General features: G+C 47.3%; 1 protein-coding gene across 3 annotated transcripts in view; it reads left to right on the forward strand.

Moving 5' to 3' along the window:
- LOC110986196 (cytochrome P450 3A41-like) overlaps positions 1-15,347 on the forward strand; it is a 32,452-nt gene extending 17,105 nt beyond the window's left edge. For all 3 annotated transcript variants that reach the window (XM_087133277.1, XM_087133278.1, XM_087133279.1), the window contains one exon: positions 13,216-15,347. In XM_087133277.1, the coding sequence (XP_086989403.1) occupies positions 13,216-13,293 (78 nt within the window). In that variant the 3' untranslated portion in view covers positions 13,294-15,347. The remainder of the gene's footprint in view (positions 1-13,215) is intronic.
- The last annotated feature ends 707 nt before the right edge of the window (positions 15,348-16,054 follow it).

Consider the following 16,054-nt stretch of genomic DNA (forward strand, 5'->3'; position numbering starts at 1 on the left):
CTTTATGTCGGATGTCTTATGTACCTTGGGACGAAGTAAACTGCGTGCGACAGGTAGCTTATTTCGAGGTCTGCGACTCATAAGCAGCTGAGCCGGTGACAGGTCACAGCTTGCTAGTGGGGTTGTGCGGTAGTCAAGCATTACCAGGTGTTTGTCATCGCATTTCTTCCACAAGCGTTTCACCGTTTGAACTGCACGCTCTGCTTCACCATTGGATTGAGGGTGATGGGGAGAAGAGGTAACATGGATGACTGCGTAGTCTTTGCAGAAAGCACTGAAATCTACAGATGAGTATTGTGGACCATTGTCTGTTCGCAACTTTTCAGGAATGCTGTGTCTGCTAAACTGTGACTTCAAGGCATCAATGACTGTTGCACTGGTTGTGTCTGCGAGTTTGTCGACTTCGATGAATTTGGAGAAGTAGTCGATGGTCAGAAGGTACTGCTGGCCTTAATTCAAACCGGAATATGTCTGATCCCAGCTCGATCCAAGGGAGATCAGGTACCTTCGTTGGTTTGAGTGTCTCAGCAGGCTGCTGGTTCTGGTGTGAGTTGCAGGCTCTGCAATCTTGGACCAGTTCTTCTATTTGTTGCATCATTCCAGGCCAGAACAAGGCTTCGCGTGCCTTTTGCTTGCACTTGACGATGCCCATGTGGGACTCATGGATCAAAGCGAGCATGTCACGCCTCATGCTTGGTGGCACAACAATTCTCATGCCCTTGTAGATGATACCATCAGAGATTGCAAGCTCATCTCTTGTGTTCCAGTACTCGCGTACGGCATGTGGTGTTTCTTGTTTGGTATCTGGCCAGCCCTTCAAGATCATGGAATGCAGCTCATTCAGCTCATCTGCTGTTTTCCTCTGGAACTCACTGTAGCGTGTGGGTGTGACGGAGATGTAGTCTACCATATTGATGACTACTGGTTTGATGTCAGGCTCTGTATCGGGTAGGTTGGCTCGGCTGAGTAGGTCTCCTATTGGGATTTTTTTGCCTGGTTTGTATGTGACTGTCAGGTCGTATGGCTGCAGTTTGAGAAGCATGGACTGCAACCTCATGGGAGCCGACAGTAGAGGTTTGGAGAAGATTGCCTGTAGTGGCCTGTGGTCACTTTCGACAGTTACAGACTTGCCGAACACATAGTGATGGAATTTTCGACAAGAATGGACGATCGCAAGCATTTCCTTCTCGATCTGGGCATACCTCATTTCTGTCAGTGTCATGGCTCTGGATGTGTAGGCGATTGGTTTGCCTTCTTGGAGTAGCACTCCACCAAGAGCATAGCTACTTGCGTCACACTGTATGGTTGTCTCTTTGCGGACATCATAGTATGCTAGAACTGGAACAGCACTACAAAGCTCTTTGAGTTTGGCAAAGCTTTGTTTCTGAGGCTTGTCCCAGTGGAATGTGACATCTTTCTTCATCATTTGGCGAAGTGGCTGATCAACTTCACTGAGATTTGGGATGAACTTTGCCAGGTACTGGATGCAGCCTAGGAATCTTCGGACGTCGTCCTTTGTCTTTGGCTCTGGCATCTCTTTCATCGCTTTGACCTTGTCAGGGTCTGGTTTCAATCCGCTGGCAGTGACAAGATGGCCAACGTACTTGACTTGTGTTTGTCTTATGTGGCATTTGTCGAAGTTGAGCTTTAGGTTCCACTCAGTGGCTCTGGTTATAACAGCCTTCATAACTTCATCATGGTGTTTGGGATTCTTGCCCGCTATCAGGATGTCATCCATTATGGCTCGTGCTCCTTCTATACCCTCGAGCATTGTGTCCATGACACGCTGGAAGATTTCAGGAGCGCTTTTTATGCCAAATGGAAGATGTAGCCATATGAAGCGACCAATTGGCATGTTGAACGTCGTGAGGAGGCTTGACTCGTAATCAAGCTCTATCTGCAAGAACCCAGACTTGGCGTCGATAACAGAAAAAATCTTGGAGGCTGGCATGGACGAAAGAACTTCTTCGACTGATGGGATCGGGGAGTGTTCACGGCGAATTGCCTTGTTGAGATCCTTTGGATCAGAACAGATTCTCACCTTCTCATTCTTCACGACGACAACCATGGAGCTCACCCAATCTGTGGGTTCAGTGACTTTTGCAATATGTTTGTCACGCTCCATTTCATGCAGCTTGTCGACTATCTTTGGCATAAGAGCTTGTGGCTGGCGTCTGGGGCCATGCACTACTGGCTTTACCGATGGGTCGATTTTCAAGGAATACTTTCCTGGAAGAGTGCCAGTGGTTTTCTTGAGCTCGGGGTACTGCTCGAGCCCGTAGACTCTGTCTATGAGTCTAAGTTTCTTGCTGGCATCTCCACTGAGAAGTGCCTGTAAGACATAGTAAGGCACATCCGTTCTGCACACATTTTTGTGGCATGTGGGCAGTGTAGTGCACCCTTCCACTTTCAGCTTATTGCTGGAGTATGACTCAAACTTCCGATCACTTGGGCTCAACTCTTTAATGTCCCCAAGCGTTTCATAGATGTCTAGGGACATGATGGATTGGGCTGCCCCCGTGTCAATCTGCACCTCAACATTTTTGTTGTTGATCCATACTTTCTCGAACCATTCATTAGACGTGTATTCACCATCTAATGCGCTAATGAGATGAGTGTGTCGGACCCTGTATAATTTGGGAAAATTACTGTCTTTTTAGGTCCGACAAAAAATGTTTTTTTTTAGGTTTGACAGAGGATGCTAGGTTTGGACTTTCCCACGGCAGCTTGAAGCACACTTCCTTCCGGCGGCAAAGTCTTGCCCGGATACAAGCCGTAGGATGTCCGGGTGTCGGGTTTCTCTCCCGGAAACCGCGATCACGCTGGTCAACGTGGCCCAAGGAGGGGACCAGATTGGTCAACTCCGAGGTGTCCACGTCTCCCCGTGGAATGTCGTCCACCATGGCACTTTTTAATTGGCTAGTTCCAAATTACCTCATTTGTCTTAATTTTTGGGTCAATCGCAAGAGCTACTAGCACCTGTGCGAACGCGTGATTCGGTAGGACTATTTAACCCCCCTCTCGTGGCTGTGTCTTCAGAGCGTACTAAGACCTAGGTGCGAGTTCTATCCGAAAGTGCCCCCTGCACTTTTGCCGTCCAGTTAGGAAGGAGAGCCGACTCCCCAAAAGCGACTTTCCGTCGCGTTCCTAACGTTCTCGCCTCATTTTGCCGCGTGCTCTGTCGATACAGAGTACGAAGTCCCCAGGTCACGCTTCGGAGAGCCGACCCGGTTCGCCTCTCCACCCGGCCCGCTTTTCACCCCTTTTCCTGTTTGGGAACGCCCTTGGGAACGCCACGTCACCTACCCGGACTCGCGGAGACTCGCCCCGGCACTGCGGACATTGGCCACCCAAGCAAGATCAAGTCCTGGGAGGAAGAACCAGCTAAGCCCTTCCCTTTGTTTGACATTGTATAATTTATTATACCTTGTAAATCACACATGACTGTACTTGATTTTTTTTTGTTCCTTGTGTACATGCTCCAGTGAGTTTCGCCGTATAGTTTTTCCACCCGAAATCTTTCAGACTCTTTCCCAAGTTTGCCAGCAATTGTTGCAGATCCCTTTGTTCCCTTTTTTTCCCTCTCAGTTGAGACTCTTTTTTTCGGCGCCGTTTCTCTTGTGTGTGCTGGCCCAAATTTGCCCGTTCTTCATGTCTCTTTTCACTGGAGTATTACGCATTGAATGTTGACATGAATTCTGTAACTGTTTTGCTTGATATCCTTGCATATGAATCACATAAGGTGTGCAAATAACAATACTTGTGCCCAGAATGAGGACCAACTGAACTCCTGCTATCTGCGTGATTTTTTTTCCTTGTGAGCAAATTTCCGACTTTTTATCGAACCGGCATAGGCCCTCAGACAATACTTGAGGTAAACCTGTGACAAAATTGGAGGCACCGCCCGGATTTGCTCTTTTCAGCGCTATCTCCCCTGCCATTGGTTACCTGTTTGTTGTACGCTCACATGTTTGTTTTGGGCAATTTTGATTTTTTCTTGAAAGGGAAGCAGAACAAAAAAAATTTTTCGCAGAAGCATTTCCTTCAGTTGATCCTATTTAATTCTTTCTTGTTGGTGGTTCATTTCTGAATGATTATTGTATGATGACAACCTTGTTGACGTATCCACATTTTTTTTGCCTTTGATTTCAATGTGCCATTCACTGTGCTCCTGTATTCAAGTTGTTTTCGTGTTTATTATTATTGATGATTCATTGCTGATAGCCGGTGAATAATTGTTCCTCCTATGTCTGCACCTTGATTTTCTATTGACTCAACTTCTCAGAATTGTTCACTGGTGATAATTTTGGTTGAACCACACCGCTTCTTTTTGCCAATTGTGTATTTTCCCCACCACTTTTTCTCGTGGATACTCTCTAGAGGTTGCATTTTTTGTACCGTAATTTATTGTAACACCATATCGACAGAGCACGATGGAGTTTTCCGAGGCCCTTAAGGAATTTTTGTCTGGCCATGGGAAGACCATGGAAGATCGCAAATCTCTCACGCTGGGCTCTGAGGAGTCAGATACTAAGGAAGAAAATGTTTCTCCTAAAGCTAGCCAAGTTGTCCATGTCATTGACAAGGTTGCCAGTAGGTCGTATCGCCGTCTGAGGTTGTTTTCCGGCAAGACACCAGTTCCTTCTGGCGAGCTTGACTTTGAGAACTGGCGACGCTTGGCACGCCAACTCTTGAAAGACCAAAGCATCCCCGACTCTGAAAAAAGGAGCAGAATAACTGAGTCATTAGTTCCTCCGGCTCTGAATGTCGTGTGGGCTGTGAGTGACGGGAGCCCAGCGCAAGAATACCTGACGTGCCTGTCCCGGGCATACGGCTCTACATCAGATGGCGACGAGTTGTTGACAAATTTTCGGTGCTCCTACCAGAAGGAGGAAGAGAAGGCTTCTGATTATCTTCTCCGTCTTCACACACTCCTCACCCAAGTCGTCGAGATGGATGGTATCGATTCCCAGGATGCCGACAAGACGTTGTCCAGTCAGTTTCAGCGAGGGTGCCTGTATAACGAGCCACTGTTGAATGTGCTCCAGCTCCGAGCTAAGAAGGACAACCCTCCTAACATGCTTACTCTTCTTCGAGAAGTGCGAGCAGCCGAGGCCTTGCTGGAAGAGAAAGCAGATCGCAGAAAGAATGACAGCAGGCTAACAAAGAAAGTTGCTACCATGGTCCATACCGTCTCAGCTGACAGTCGAGATGCCAAGGCGACCCCTAGCCCAGCCCGAGATAGCGACGGAGAAGTGGCAGAATTGCGGCAGACTGTGGACCGTTTGCACCGCCGGCTGGATGGGTTTTTCAAGAGCCAAACTACTACGCCCCGGCGGCCGTCTCCTTCGACCCCTGCCTCTGGCCGCGCACCCAGAGCCATTTTCTGTTACAATTGCGGTGAGAACGGCCACCGTATGAATGCATGCTCCAAGCCGAAGAATGCTGCCCTTGTGCAGGAGAAGATGATGCTTCGTCTGAGCAAACCCAGGGATGACCAGAGTTCGGGAAACGACAGCGGGCAGCTGTAAATGCCCGAACAGCCGCCCCGAACCAGACCAAGGGCCCAATGAGTCGTTCACCTTCGTCGATGCGGTGTCAAGGAGATTCTGCTTCAGATGTTCCCCCAGGTGTTGTTGGTGATCAGGCTGTCACCCCTGTCTTCATCGATGGACAACCAACCCACTGTCTCCTTGACACCGGATCACAAGTCACGTGTATAACTGCCAGATACCACACCCGTTATCTCCCGCATCGACCGCTACAGCCCCTTTCACATCTTGCGGTGATAGGCGCCGCTGGACAGCCTGTCCCTTACGAGGGATACATCGAGTTAAATTTGAAGTTTCCCGCCAACTCTGCTGGAATGCAGAAGGAGGTCACGACCCTTGCACTTGTCTGCCCCGACCGCCAGAGGGCTGACGATGTTCCTCTTCTCGTCGGAACTAACACTAGTGTAGTCCGTGAAATGGTGCGAGCCTGTGAGCAGAAAGGTGGCAAGGATTTCCTCCGAAAACTTCAAGTTGATAGTGCATGGGCACAAGCTTACCAACTGTCACATGACGTACGGCCTACCAGCCGGCTTGGGCCAGTGAAGTCCTTGAAGGCCACAACACTTAGACCCGGGCAACAGGTGGAAGTGACAACGCGGATTAACAATCCCTCCCGTGCCAAGATTGAAGTTCTTGTTGAAAAGGAGAACACATCCCAGCTCCCCGAAGGCGTTGAGCTAAAGAATTGCCTGGTGGAATTACCCACCCACACAGTGGCAAAGACGAAAGTTGTCATCGCCAACAAATCCTGTAGAAGTGTGGTGGTCCCTGCACGATGTTTCCTTGCCTCAGCGTTTGCAATTGAAGAGAAGTTGCCCCACCACCCTCAAGACGCCTGTATGATGTCTCCATCTCCCTCCAAGGATGAGGACGGTGATTTTGATTTTGAGGGTTCTCCTCTTCCTACAGATGACGTGACGCGAGTTGTTGGGATGCTGCGAAGCCGTGCAGATGTATTTTCCAGAGATGACTTAGACATTGGCTGCACCACTGGCGTGAGACATACCATTAACTTGTCCGACGAAACGCCATTTCGCGAAGGTTGTCGGCGCATACCCCCTGCAGATTACGCAGATGCTCGCAAGCATATCCAGGAACTCCAGGAGAAAGGTGTCATTCGCGAATCCGCAAGTCAGTTTGCCTCGCCCATAGTATTGGTTAGAAAAAAGAATGGAGACCTCCGCCTCTGTATCGACTATAGAAAGCTGAATAGCCGTACCATACGAGACCAGTATTCCATACCAAGAATTGAAGATACTCTACACGCCATGAATGGTGCCCAGTGGTTTTCGTGTCTGGACTTGAAGTCGGGCTACTACCAGATTGAGATGGCGGAGAGGGACAAACACAAGACCGCTTTCTGGCGCCCTCTGGGGTTCTACGAATTTAATCGCATGCCTCAGGGCATAACCAACGCCCCTGCGACCTTTCAGCGCTTGATGGAGAAGTGTATGGGCGAACTCCTGCATGATGGCGTGTTTGTTTACCTGGATGACATCATAGTTTATGCCAAGACGGCCGAAGAGCACGAGGCCAAGTTGCTCCAGGTTCTGGACCGCCTACATCAGTTCGGGCTGAAGCTTAGCCCTGCTAAGTGCAGATTCTTTCAGTCGTCGGTTAAATGCCTTGGTCATGTCATTTCGGCTGATGGAGTGAGCACCGACCCCAGCAAGATTGAGGCGGTCAAGTCCTGGCCCGTCCCAAAGACAGCACGGGAGTTGAAATCATTTCTGGGATTTACCGGGTACTATAGGCGCTTTGTCGAGGGGTACTCTTCGATAGCAAAACCCCTGAACGAGTTAGCTGCTTGTTATGACCTAACGAAACGGCATTTTGGCAGACAAAAGAAGAAGAGGCGACCGTCAAAACTTCGCAGCCCGTCCGAGCCTTTTGGTGAGCAATGGAGTCCAGCGTGTCAGAGCGCATTTGACACAATCATACAAAGGCTGACCTCGGCCCCCGTATTGGGCTATGTTAATTACAGCCGGCCATTTATACTCCATACTGACGCGAGCGGGACTGGTCTTGGCGCCGCACTTTATCAGGAAGATGACAATGGCCGATCACATGTGATTGCCTATGCGAGTCGCGGACTTTCCAAGTCCGAATTGAACTACCCCGCCTACAAGTGGGAGTTTCTGGCATTAAAGTGGGCAGTCACCGAGAAATTTCATGACTACTTGTACGGGGGACAGTTTACTGTCCTCACCGACAATAACCCGCTAACGTACGTCTTAACCACGGCAAAACTAGACGCTACAGGACACCGCTGGCTCGCCGCCTTGGCGAATTACAACTTCGTCATAAAATACCGCCCTGGTAGCAGCAACGCAGATGCTGACGGTTTGTCCAGGAGGCCCCAGCCGGTCCCACAGGCAGATGACGAGTCCCTCACCAATGAAGAGAAACTGCGTCGACTCCGGCGACGAATTGAAGATGGCCAGGATGCCGTATGCTCAAAGGAGGTATTCAGGGCTGTTTGTCAACGCCATAACGTCGGCGGGACCGTTGATGATGAGCAGACTCTGGTAGAGAGCATCGCTGATTCTGAGCACGCTGTGCCGGGGGAGTTCGACAGAGCGACCGGTCAGACGCCCCTCCCAGCCATGGATGTCGGTGATTGGCGCCGACTCCAGCAAGATGATGATGCCATCGGCGAGGTGACACGGCATGTGCAGAGTGGGCAGTGCCCAACTGCAGAGCAGCGATCGTCTCTGTCTGAAGAGGCTCGGATACTTCTTCGTCAGTGGGACAAACTGTCCCTTGTAGACGGCATCTTGTATCGGAAGTCTACTGCCAATGACAAGTCAAATATTTTGCAATTAGTCCTCCCCAAGAGCCACCGATCCAAGGCCCTACAAGCCCTGCATGACGATGTCGGCCATCTTGGGTACGAGAGGACCCTTGATCTTGTCCGTTCCCGCTTCTACTGGCCAAAGATGGCGGCTGATGTAGAGGGAAAATGTCAGATGTGCCAACGATGTGTGAGACGCAAGAAACGGCCCCAGAAGTCAGCGCCCTTGGTCTCCATCAAAACCTCAACTCCAATGGAGTTAGTCTGCATCGATTTCCTTTGTTTGGAGCCGGACGACAGTACCAAGAACATCTTAGTCGTCACCGACCACTACACCCGGTACGCACAAGCCTTCCCAACTAAGGACCAAAAGGCACGCACCGTGGCTAAAGTACTGTGGGAGTCGTATTTCATACACTATGGGTTCCCTGAACGGCTTCATTCCGACCAGGGTAGAGATTTCGAGGCACAACTTATTAAAGAGTTATGCAACATGTCAGGGATTAAGAAGAGCCGGACCACACCCTACCACCCCCAAGGGAACGGCCAGTGTGAGAGGTTTAATCAAACACTCCTCAACATGCTTGGCACACTGGACGAAGAGCAAAAGAAGAAATGGAGGATGCATGTGGGCCCTCTTGTTCACGCGTACAACTGTACGAAGCACGCATCAACCGGGATGTCTCCTTATTTTTTGATGTTCGGCCGAGAGCCCCGACCACCCATTGATGTCTTATTTGAGTTACCATCGCAATCAGGTGCTAAAGGACAGGGTCAATACGCGGCCAACCTGCAAGAGCGGCTGAAGCGAGCTCACGAGCTGGCATCCGCCACGATGGAGCGGACAGCCCAGAGAAACAAATCTCGTTACGACGAGAAAGTACGGGAGAATGTGCTGGAGGAGGTTGACAGAGTCCTTGTCCGAAATGTCGGTCTAAAGGGGCCAAACAAACTTGCCGACCGCTGGAGCAAGACTGTGTACAAGGTGCACCGGAAGATTAGCCCCGACATGCCGGTGTACATCGTGAGCCCAATTGGTGGCGAGGGTCCCGATAAGACACTACATCGGAATATGCTCCTCCCCTGTGGCTTCCTCCCTCCCAACGGCAGCGTACCTGATGAACCCGAGCGGCCTAAGCCCAAGCCTCGTCGCAGACGTGCCATTAGGCGACAGCTACCTGAGCACATGGACGATATGGATGATGCACTGGACTCTGACCTGTTGGACGACCAATTCTACGCACTTCGCCCGACGCCGGCGCCCAGGCGTACCACCTGTCTCCACCCGAATGCTCCAGTTTTCCATCCTGAAGTCAACCCCCCAGTGCCAACGCCCAACGATGACGACTCTCGATCGCATGAGAATGATGTTATGGTTGACAGCGACCCTACCCCAAAATCGCATCATCCCAACTCAGACGAGACCATGTTGACCGCCAGCAGCATCGGTGGAAGTTCTCCTTCAGGCCTTTCCACTTCGGATGAGCCCAGTGGTGAAGAGGAAAGGAACTCCGGTGCTCAAACCCCTGCCAGTTTGCATAGCGCTGACTCTAGTTCCACCTTAGACTCAATTGCCGCAGATGAACAAGCTGAAGCCAAAGATGAGGACGAGTCGGGTCCCGCCATTCCGGAGATTACCAGCGAGGCATCCACTGACCAGGATGCCGGTGTACCAAACATCGCCTCTCGACCTCTGCGAAATAGGAGGCCCCCCAAATACTACGGTTTTGAAGGGATGGAGGCCAGACTCCTTGAGCAACATCTCAAGACGCAGCAGCGAGCTTTGGAAGTCACCAATAACCTTGTCAATGTCATGTGTCAACGGTAAACTTCCTGTATTTAATTTTTATGTCGTGGACGCCATGGTTTTAGAAGGGGAGAATGTCGGACCCTGTATAATTTGGGAAAATTACTGTCTTTTTAGGTCCGACAAAAAATGTTTTTTTTTAGGTTTGACAGAGGATGCTAGGTTTGGACTTTCCCACGGCAGCTTGAAGCACACTTCCTTCCGGCGGCAAAGTCTTGCCCGGATACAAGCCGTAGGATGTCCGGGTGTCGGGTTTCTCTCCCGGAAACCGCGATCACGCTGGTCAACGTGGCCCAAGGAGGGGACCAGATTGGTCAACTCCGAGGTGTCCACGTCTCCCCGTGGAATGTCGTCCACCATGGCACTTTTTAATTGGCTAGTTCCAAATTACCTCATTTGTCTTAATTTTTGGGCCAATCGCAAGAGCTACTAGCACCTGTGCGAACGCGTGATTCGGTAGGACTATTTAACCCCCCTCTCGTGGCTGTGTCTTCAGAGCGTACTAAGACCTAGGTGCGAGTTCTATCCGAAAGTGCCCCCTGCACTTTTGCCGTCCAGTTAGGAAGGAGAGCCGACTCCCCAAAAGCGACTTTCCGTCACGTTCCTAACGTTCTCGCCTCATTTTGCCGCGTGCTCTGTCGATACAGAGTACGAAGTCCCCAGGTCACGCTTCGGAGAGCCGACCCGGTTCGCCTCTCCACCCGGCCCGCTTTTCACCCCTTTTCCTGTTTGGGAACGCCCTTGGGAACGCCACGTCACCTACCCGGACTCGCGGAGACTCGCCCCGGCACTGCGGACATTGGCCACCCAAGCAAGATCAAGTCCTGGGAAGAAGAACCAGCTAAGCCCTTCCCTTTGTTTGACATTGTATAATTTATTATACCTTGTAAATCACACATGACTGTACTTGATTTTTTTTTGTTCCTTGTGTACATGCTCCAGTGAGTTTCGCCGTATAGTTTTTCCACCCGAAATCTTTCAGACTCTTTCCCAAGTTTGCCAGCAATTGTTGCAGATCCCTTTGTTCCCTTTTTTTCCCTCTCAGTTGAGACTCTTTTTTTCGGCGCCGTTTCTCTTGTGTGTGCTGGCCCAAATTTGCCCGTTCTTCATGTCTCTTTTCACTGGAGTATTACGCATTGAATGTTGACATGAATTCTGTAACTGTTTTGCTTGATATCCTTGCATATGAATCACATAAGGTGTGCAAATAACAATACTTGTGCCCAGAATGAGGACCAACTGAACTCCTGCTATCTGCGTGATTTTTTTTCCTTGTGAGCAAATTTCAGACTTTTTATCGAACCGGCATAGGCCCTCAGACAATACTTGAGGTAAACCTGTGACAAGTGTATTCTTCATCTGAAGAAAAATCATCATTTTCGGATGTGCTCTGAACGTTGGCACTTTCCATCCCACGTGCTGCGAGTCGTCTTCTGCAAACTGATGCAAAATGATTTGGTTTCTTGCAGAAGTCGCAGGTTTGATTCTTAGCGGGGCATTTTCGATGATCTGCTTCATACCCGCATTTGTGGCACTTTTTCTCTTTGCTGCGTTTGGCATCAGATCTTATGGATTTCTTTGGATTGACACTGCTTCTTTGACGTTGTAGCTTTTGCTGGCTGTGTGTCTTAATATGACTTTCGAGAGTGATGTGCTGACTTTACAGCGTTGACTTTACGATCTTCATCTTTGTTTATTTCTTTCAAGCTTTCTTGAGATGTTTCGTAGTTTTGGCCAATTTTGATGGCCATGGCAAGCGTCAGCTCGTCTCCTTTCTCAAGGCATTTCTCTTGAACTGCATGATTGAATGCACGAAGAACTATGGCATCTCTTATCATGCGCTCTTCATCATCATAGCCGCAATCTTTGACTAGCACTCGCAGATCAGTGACAAAACTATCAAATTTCTCTCCTTCAAGCTGTTTACGCCTGTTGAAATTGATTGTGGCACAGATCTGATTCTTTCTGGGAGCCACATATTTCTCAAATTTAGCATAAACTGCCTCTAGCTTGTCGCATTCATCAGGTGTTGCCCACTGAAAAGTTGTGTAAACTTCTCTTCCTTTATCTCCAATATAAGTCATGAGGTAGTTGACTCTTTCAACCTCAGACTTCTGAGCTAATGGGCCTTTGAATGTGAATGTGCAATGCTGCTTGAATCGCTTCCATTCCTTGGGAAGATCTGGCGCCGACCAATTCATAGAGGGTTTTTCTGTTGACTTTGACATGTCGTTTATCGGCCTCCGTAGTTTTACTTATGGGCGGCGAGACGGGAAGGGGCCCACTTTGCAAGGCAATTTATGACAGCGTAACAGCAAATCTCTCTATGCTATGAATGGTAAGGAGATTCTCTGGTTTAGTCGTTTTTTGTGTCGGAACAGCCTTACGAAGATTCGTTGCACTGTAACGACGTGTGGTATTTTATCACGACACTGATTCTGTCTTCTGGCAACCACGCAACGCACGTGAATTTGACCGTGCTGTCGATGCGTCAAATTTGACTTTTTATTTGTAAGTATAACTTCAATTTGAGCTACTTACTCATGCGGTGACGTTCAGGACGTTACCCTACTTTGCTACACAAGAGCTGGGTGACTGCCTCCCCTTTTTTGCTGAGTTTTGAGGTCCTGAACTTCTGACACCATGTAGTGTACTCCTTCATTCAAGCGTGGGTTTCGAGGCAATGGTTTATTACACGTTCAATGCAAGACATGTGAAACATATACAGGAGCCTCTGAGTGCCATATGTGACAGGGGCAGCTGCTTGACCTTTTGAAGGGATTCAAATTCTTTTGATCAGGGAACCAGACTTAAATGTGCTATAACAAATGATATCACTGCATACTTCAGTGCATATGTATTGAATTTACTTGTAATGCAAAAAGGCCATCATCTACATTAAATTCATCTTGTGATTTTGTATATGTTGGACAGATCTCTCACAATCATTTCAGTGATGTGTCACAAATCCAATCAGCTGTAATTTCAGCTGCCTAGAAATGAGACCAATCATGATATAACCCTTTCATTTTTTCATTCTGTTCTCTCCCATGTCCCTCCAGATTCCACCTGTTCTGACCAAGGCTGGATCCTTGAGCCCAGCCAAGGGCTTCAGGCTCGCTGCTGTTCCTCGATCTTAAAGATGCTACTTGTCTGGCATCGGGAGCTATATGCCCCACATCTTCTGCAGCTGTCATTTAACGACGACCAGTAACAGACCAGTTTGTTCCTTCCTCATTCATTTCTGCTCCTGCTTGTAAAACATGAGATGGTAATTCTCCAACAAGTATTGATTTTTTATCATTCATGAAGTATAGTTATAGAAAAGAGCCCATAAATCAAAGAAGCGTTCAGTTTGTAGCTAGCTATTTGCAGAGGTGAAAAGATGGAAACAATACCACAGGAGAAAAAAAAGCAAAGAAATATATTGTTTCCTTTTTTAAAATATATTTGTTTGTTTGGACTTCGCCACCCTAGAAAATAGGCAAAAATATAACTTGAGTACTAAAAATAGATCAAAAATAGTGTGCTGTTTCAAAAATAGCAATAAAATAGGATTGTGGCATCCAAAAATATGATTAAATTAGGACAGAACAGTCCGTGTGGTTTTGTAGTTGGAAAAAAAAATTCTTTCTATTTTCTGGGAGAAAATAGCCTAAAAATGTTAAATAGGCAGAAAATAGGATTTTGCATCTAGATTTCTACGATGGGAGTGCTGACTACAAAATCTGGGTCTCCTTTTTTCTTTGAGCAATACAAGTCACATTTCTAAGAGAAATTCACCATTTTTCTCCTTTCCATTTTGGTTACAAAAGTGCAAAAAAAATAAAGAATTCATTTTTGAAGCATCGGTTTCTGCAGTCAAGATGCAATTTTTTCCTCTGTGAAAAGGTTAATAGATATATTTTGTACGCACTCTTTTTTATGTATTATAAAAGGTAAATTTTAAACAATGTTATTCGGGCATATGAGCATACATGTGGAATAGTTTTCAAAATCACCTGTAAGCTAACGCTGAATAATCAGCTGGTATTGAATTGGTTTTGTGAAGTTTGCTGGACGATTTCATTATCCGTTGTTATTGATATTTCAAACAACAATATTTCAAAAAAGTTAATGTTACCCTAATACGGACATTTCATAAAAGAAAGCCTCCAAGAGTTTGCAACGCATTGTGATTGGCCAACACGTTGCAAACTCTTGGAGGTGCGCTATTGTGAATCACCCGTATAAAAGTTCATGCCAAAATTTACACCAAAGTAACCTATTGTAGCGCCGGTGGGGGCGCCAGCTCGGACCCGCATGGAGTTTGCTGGCTGCCCGCGCTGGCCTGCGAACGGCCCGCGGTTTTCCCGCCTCGCGCCTGCGCAGTCCCTGCCGACATGCGCCATGTTTGGATTTGAGCTTTAAAAAAGGGATTGTTGTGGACGACAGCAGATTTCCTGACCAAAACAGCGAGTTGCTGCTGAGTGTCATTCTTTACCAGCGTCGAACCCTGTTCTGCGGGACACACTACACTATTCTGCAAATTTTCAAATGATACATAAAAGTAGCTGCTCAGCAATCTCATTTAGGTGTTATTGGAGTAAATCCTAGGGGTGGAGGTGAGATGGGAATACGTATCCCCCTTTTATGAATGACTCACCCCCCCACACACACACACATCCTTACATCTGTTTTCTTGAGGGGTTTTTCCTTTGTGTGCACTAACAATTAACGTGTGAATGGCTGTTTCCAAGCTGCTCCTGTTGGACTGTCTTCCCTGATTGGTATTTCGACCAATTTTTTATCCATATGTCAAGTATAAGTATACCTTGAAAATACCTTAAGTAAATTCCAAAAATCTATTTCTGGAAAGTTGGGTGCCGTGTAAGTTCCCCAAAAGGAACATGGATGTTCCTTGTAGGGCAATTCCTATTGTCATGGTACCCAACAAGATACCATAAACAGCATTTTATTTAGGGGATATTTAATATTTTGCATCAACCCACATGGAGAAGAAAAAGTTACAAATGTGTCGTTGTGATGTGAGGTGAAGTTAGGTTAATACATGTAGCTCACAACTACATTAGATGCACGTCTGTATTCTGAACAGTGCCCCTTCGTTTAATGTGCTGTCCAGCCCTCGCCCCCACGCCTTACTTCCCCATTTTCCTTTTTTATAATTTCCGTAATCCGTCAGTTTTGGGAATTTGATCATGCCCCATCGCCAAGTCAAGGATTTACGCCAAGAGTGGTAGTTGTTAAGAATTCTGGCATTATCAACATTTCATTGCTCACCCATTTTAAAAGGTTAAGTCTGGTATTATTTGATTTTTTTTCAGTGCATAGTAATGGTATCACAAACAATCAAATACAAGCTTTCTGTCACCATGAAGAGGATTCATTTGCCTTTATTTCACGAAGTTATGTTTGTTTGAAAGCCTGAATCACACACTGATTTAAAACAGTCAAACTCCAAAGCCGTCCCTAACACTGCCACATTTTTTTATCAGCTAAACGTCACAACTTGGAGCGAGTGGGTGTCTTTAAAATCCGTTTGGTGTACCCCAACGTGGCGCTACCCCTGACATAGCTCATTTTGATATTTATCCTGCATTGCCTCGTTGAAGCATTATTTTATCTCAAATTTTATTAGTAAAAATACATTAAACTCTCACAATTTGCATTCATAAATGTTGAGGCTACGTATACCCGCTTCTCTTTTGGCCTGATTTCTGATTTTGTTTCGAAGTGCACAAGCCAGTGAATACCTTTGAAATTATTTTGAAATTTGAAATAAGAAAAGAATGTCAAAATCTTGTAGTTTGGCACGTTACTGGAGGTAATAAATGATTTTTCAAAAGTCATCGACTGCAACTAAATTCTTAATGGTCGACTTCATGTATGTGGAATTTTCTT

Source organism: Acanthaster planci, linkage group LG02 (assembly GCF_054643075.1).
Source record: "Acanthaster planci isolate LZ-2023a linkage group LG02, COTS_SCS, whole genome shotgun sequence".
Classification (NCBI taxonomy): domain Eukaryota; kingdom Metazoa; phylum Echinodermata; class Asteroidea; order Valvatida; family Acanthasteridae; genus Acanthaster; species Acanthaster planci.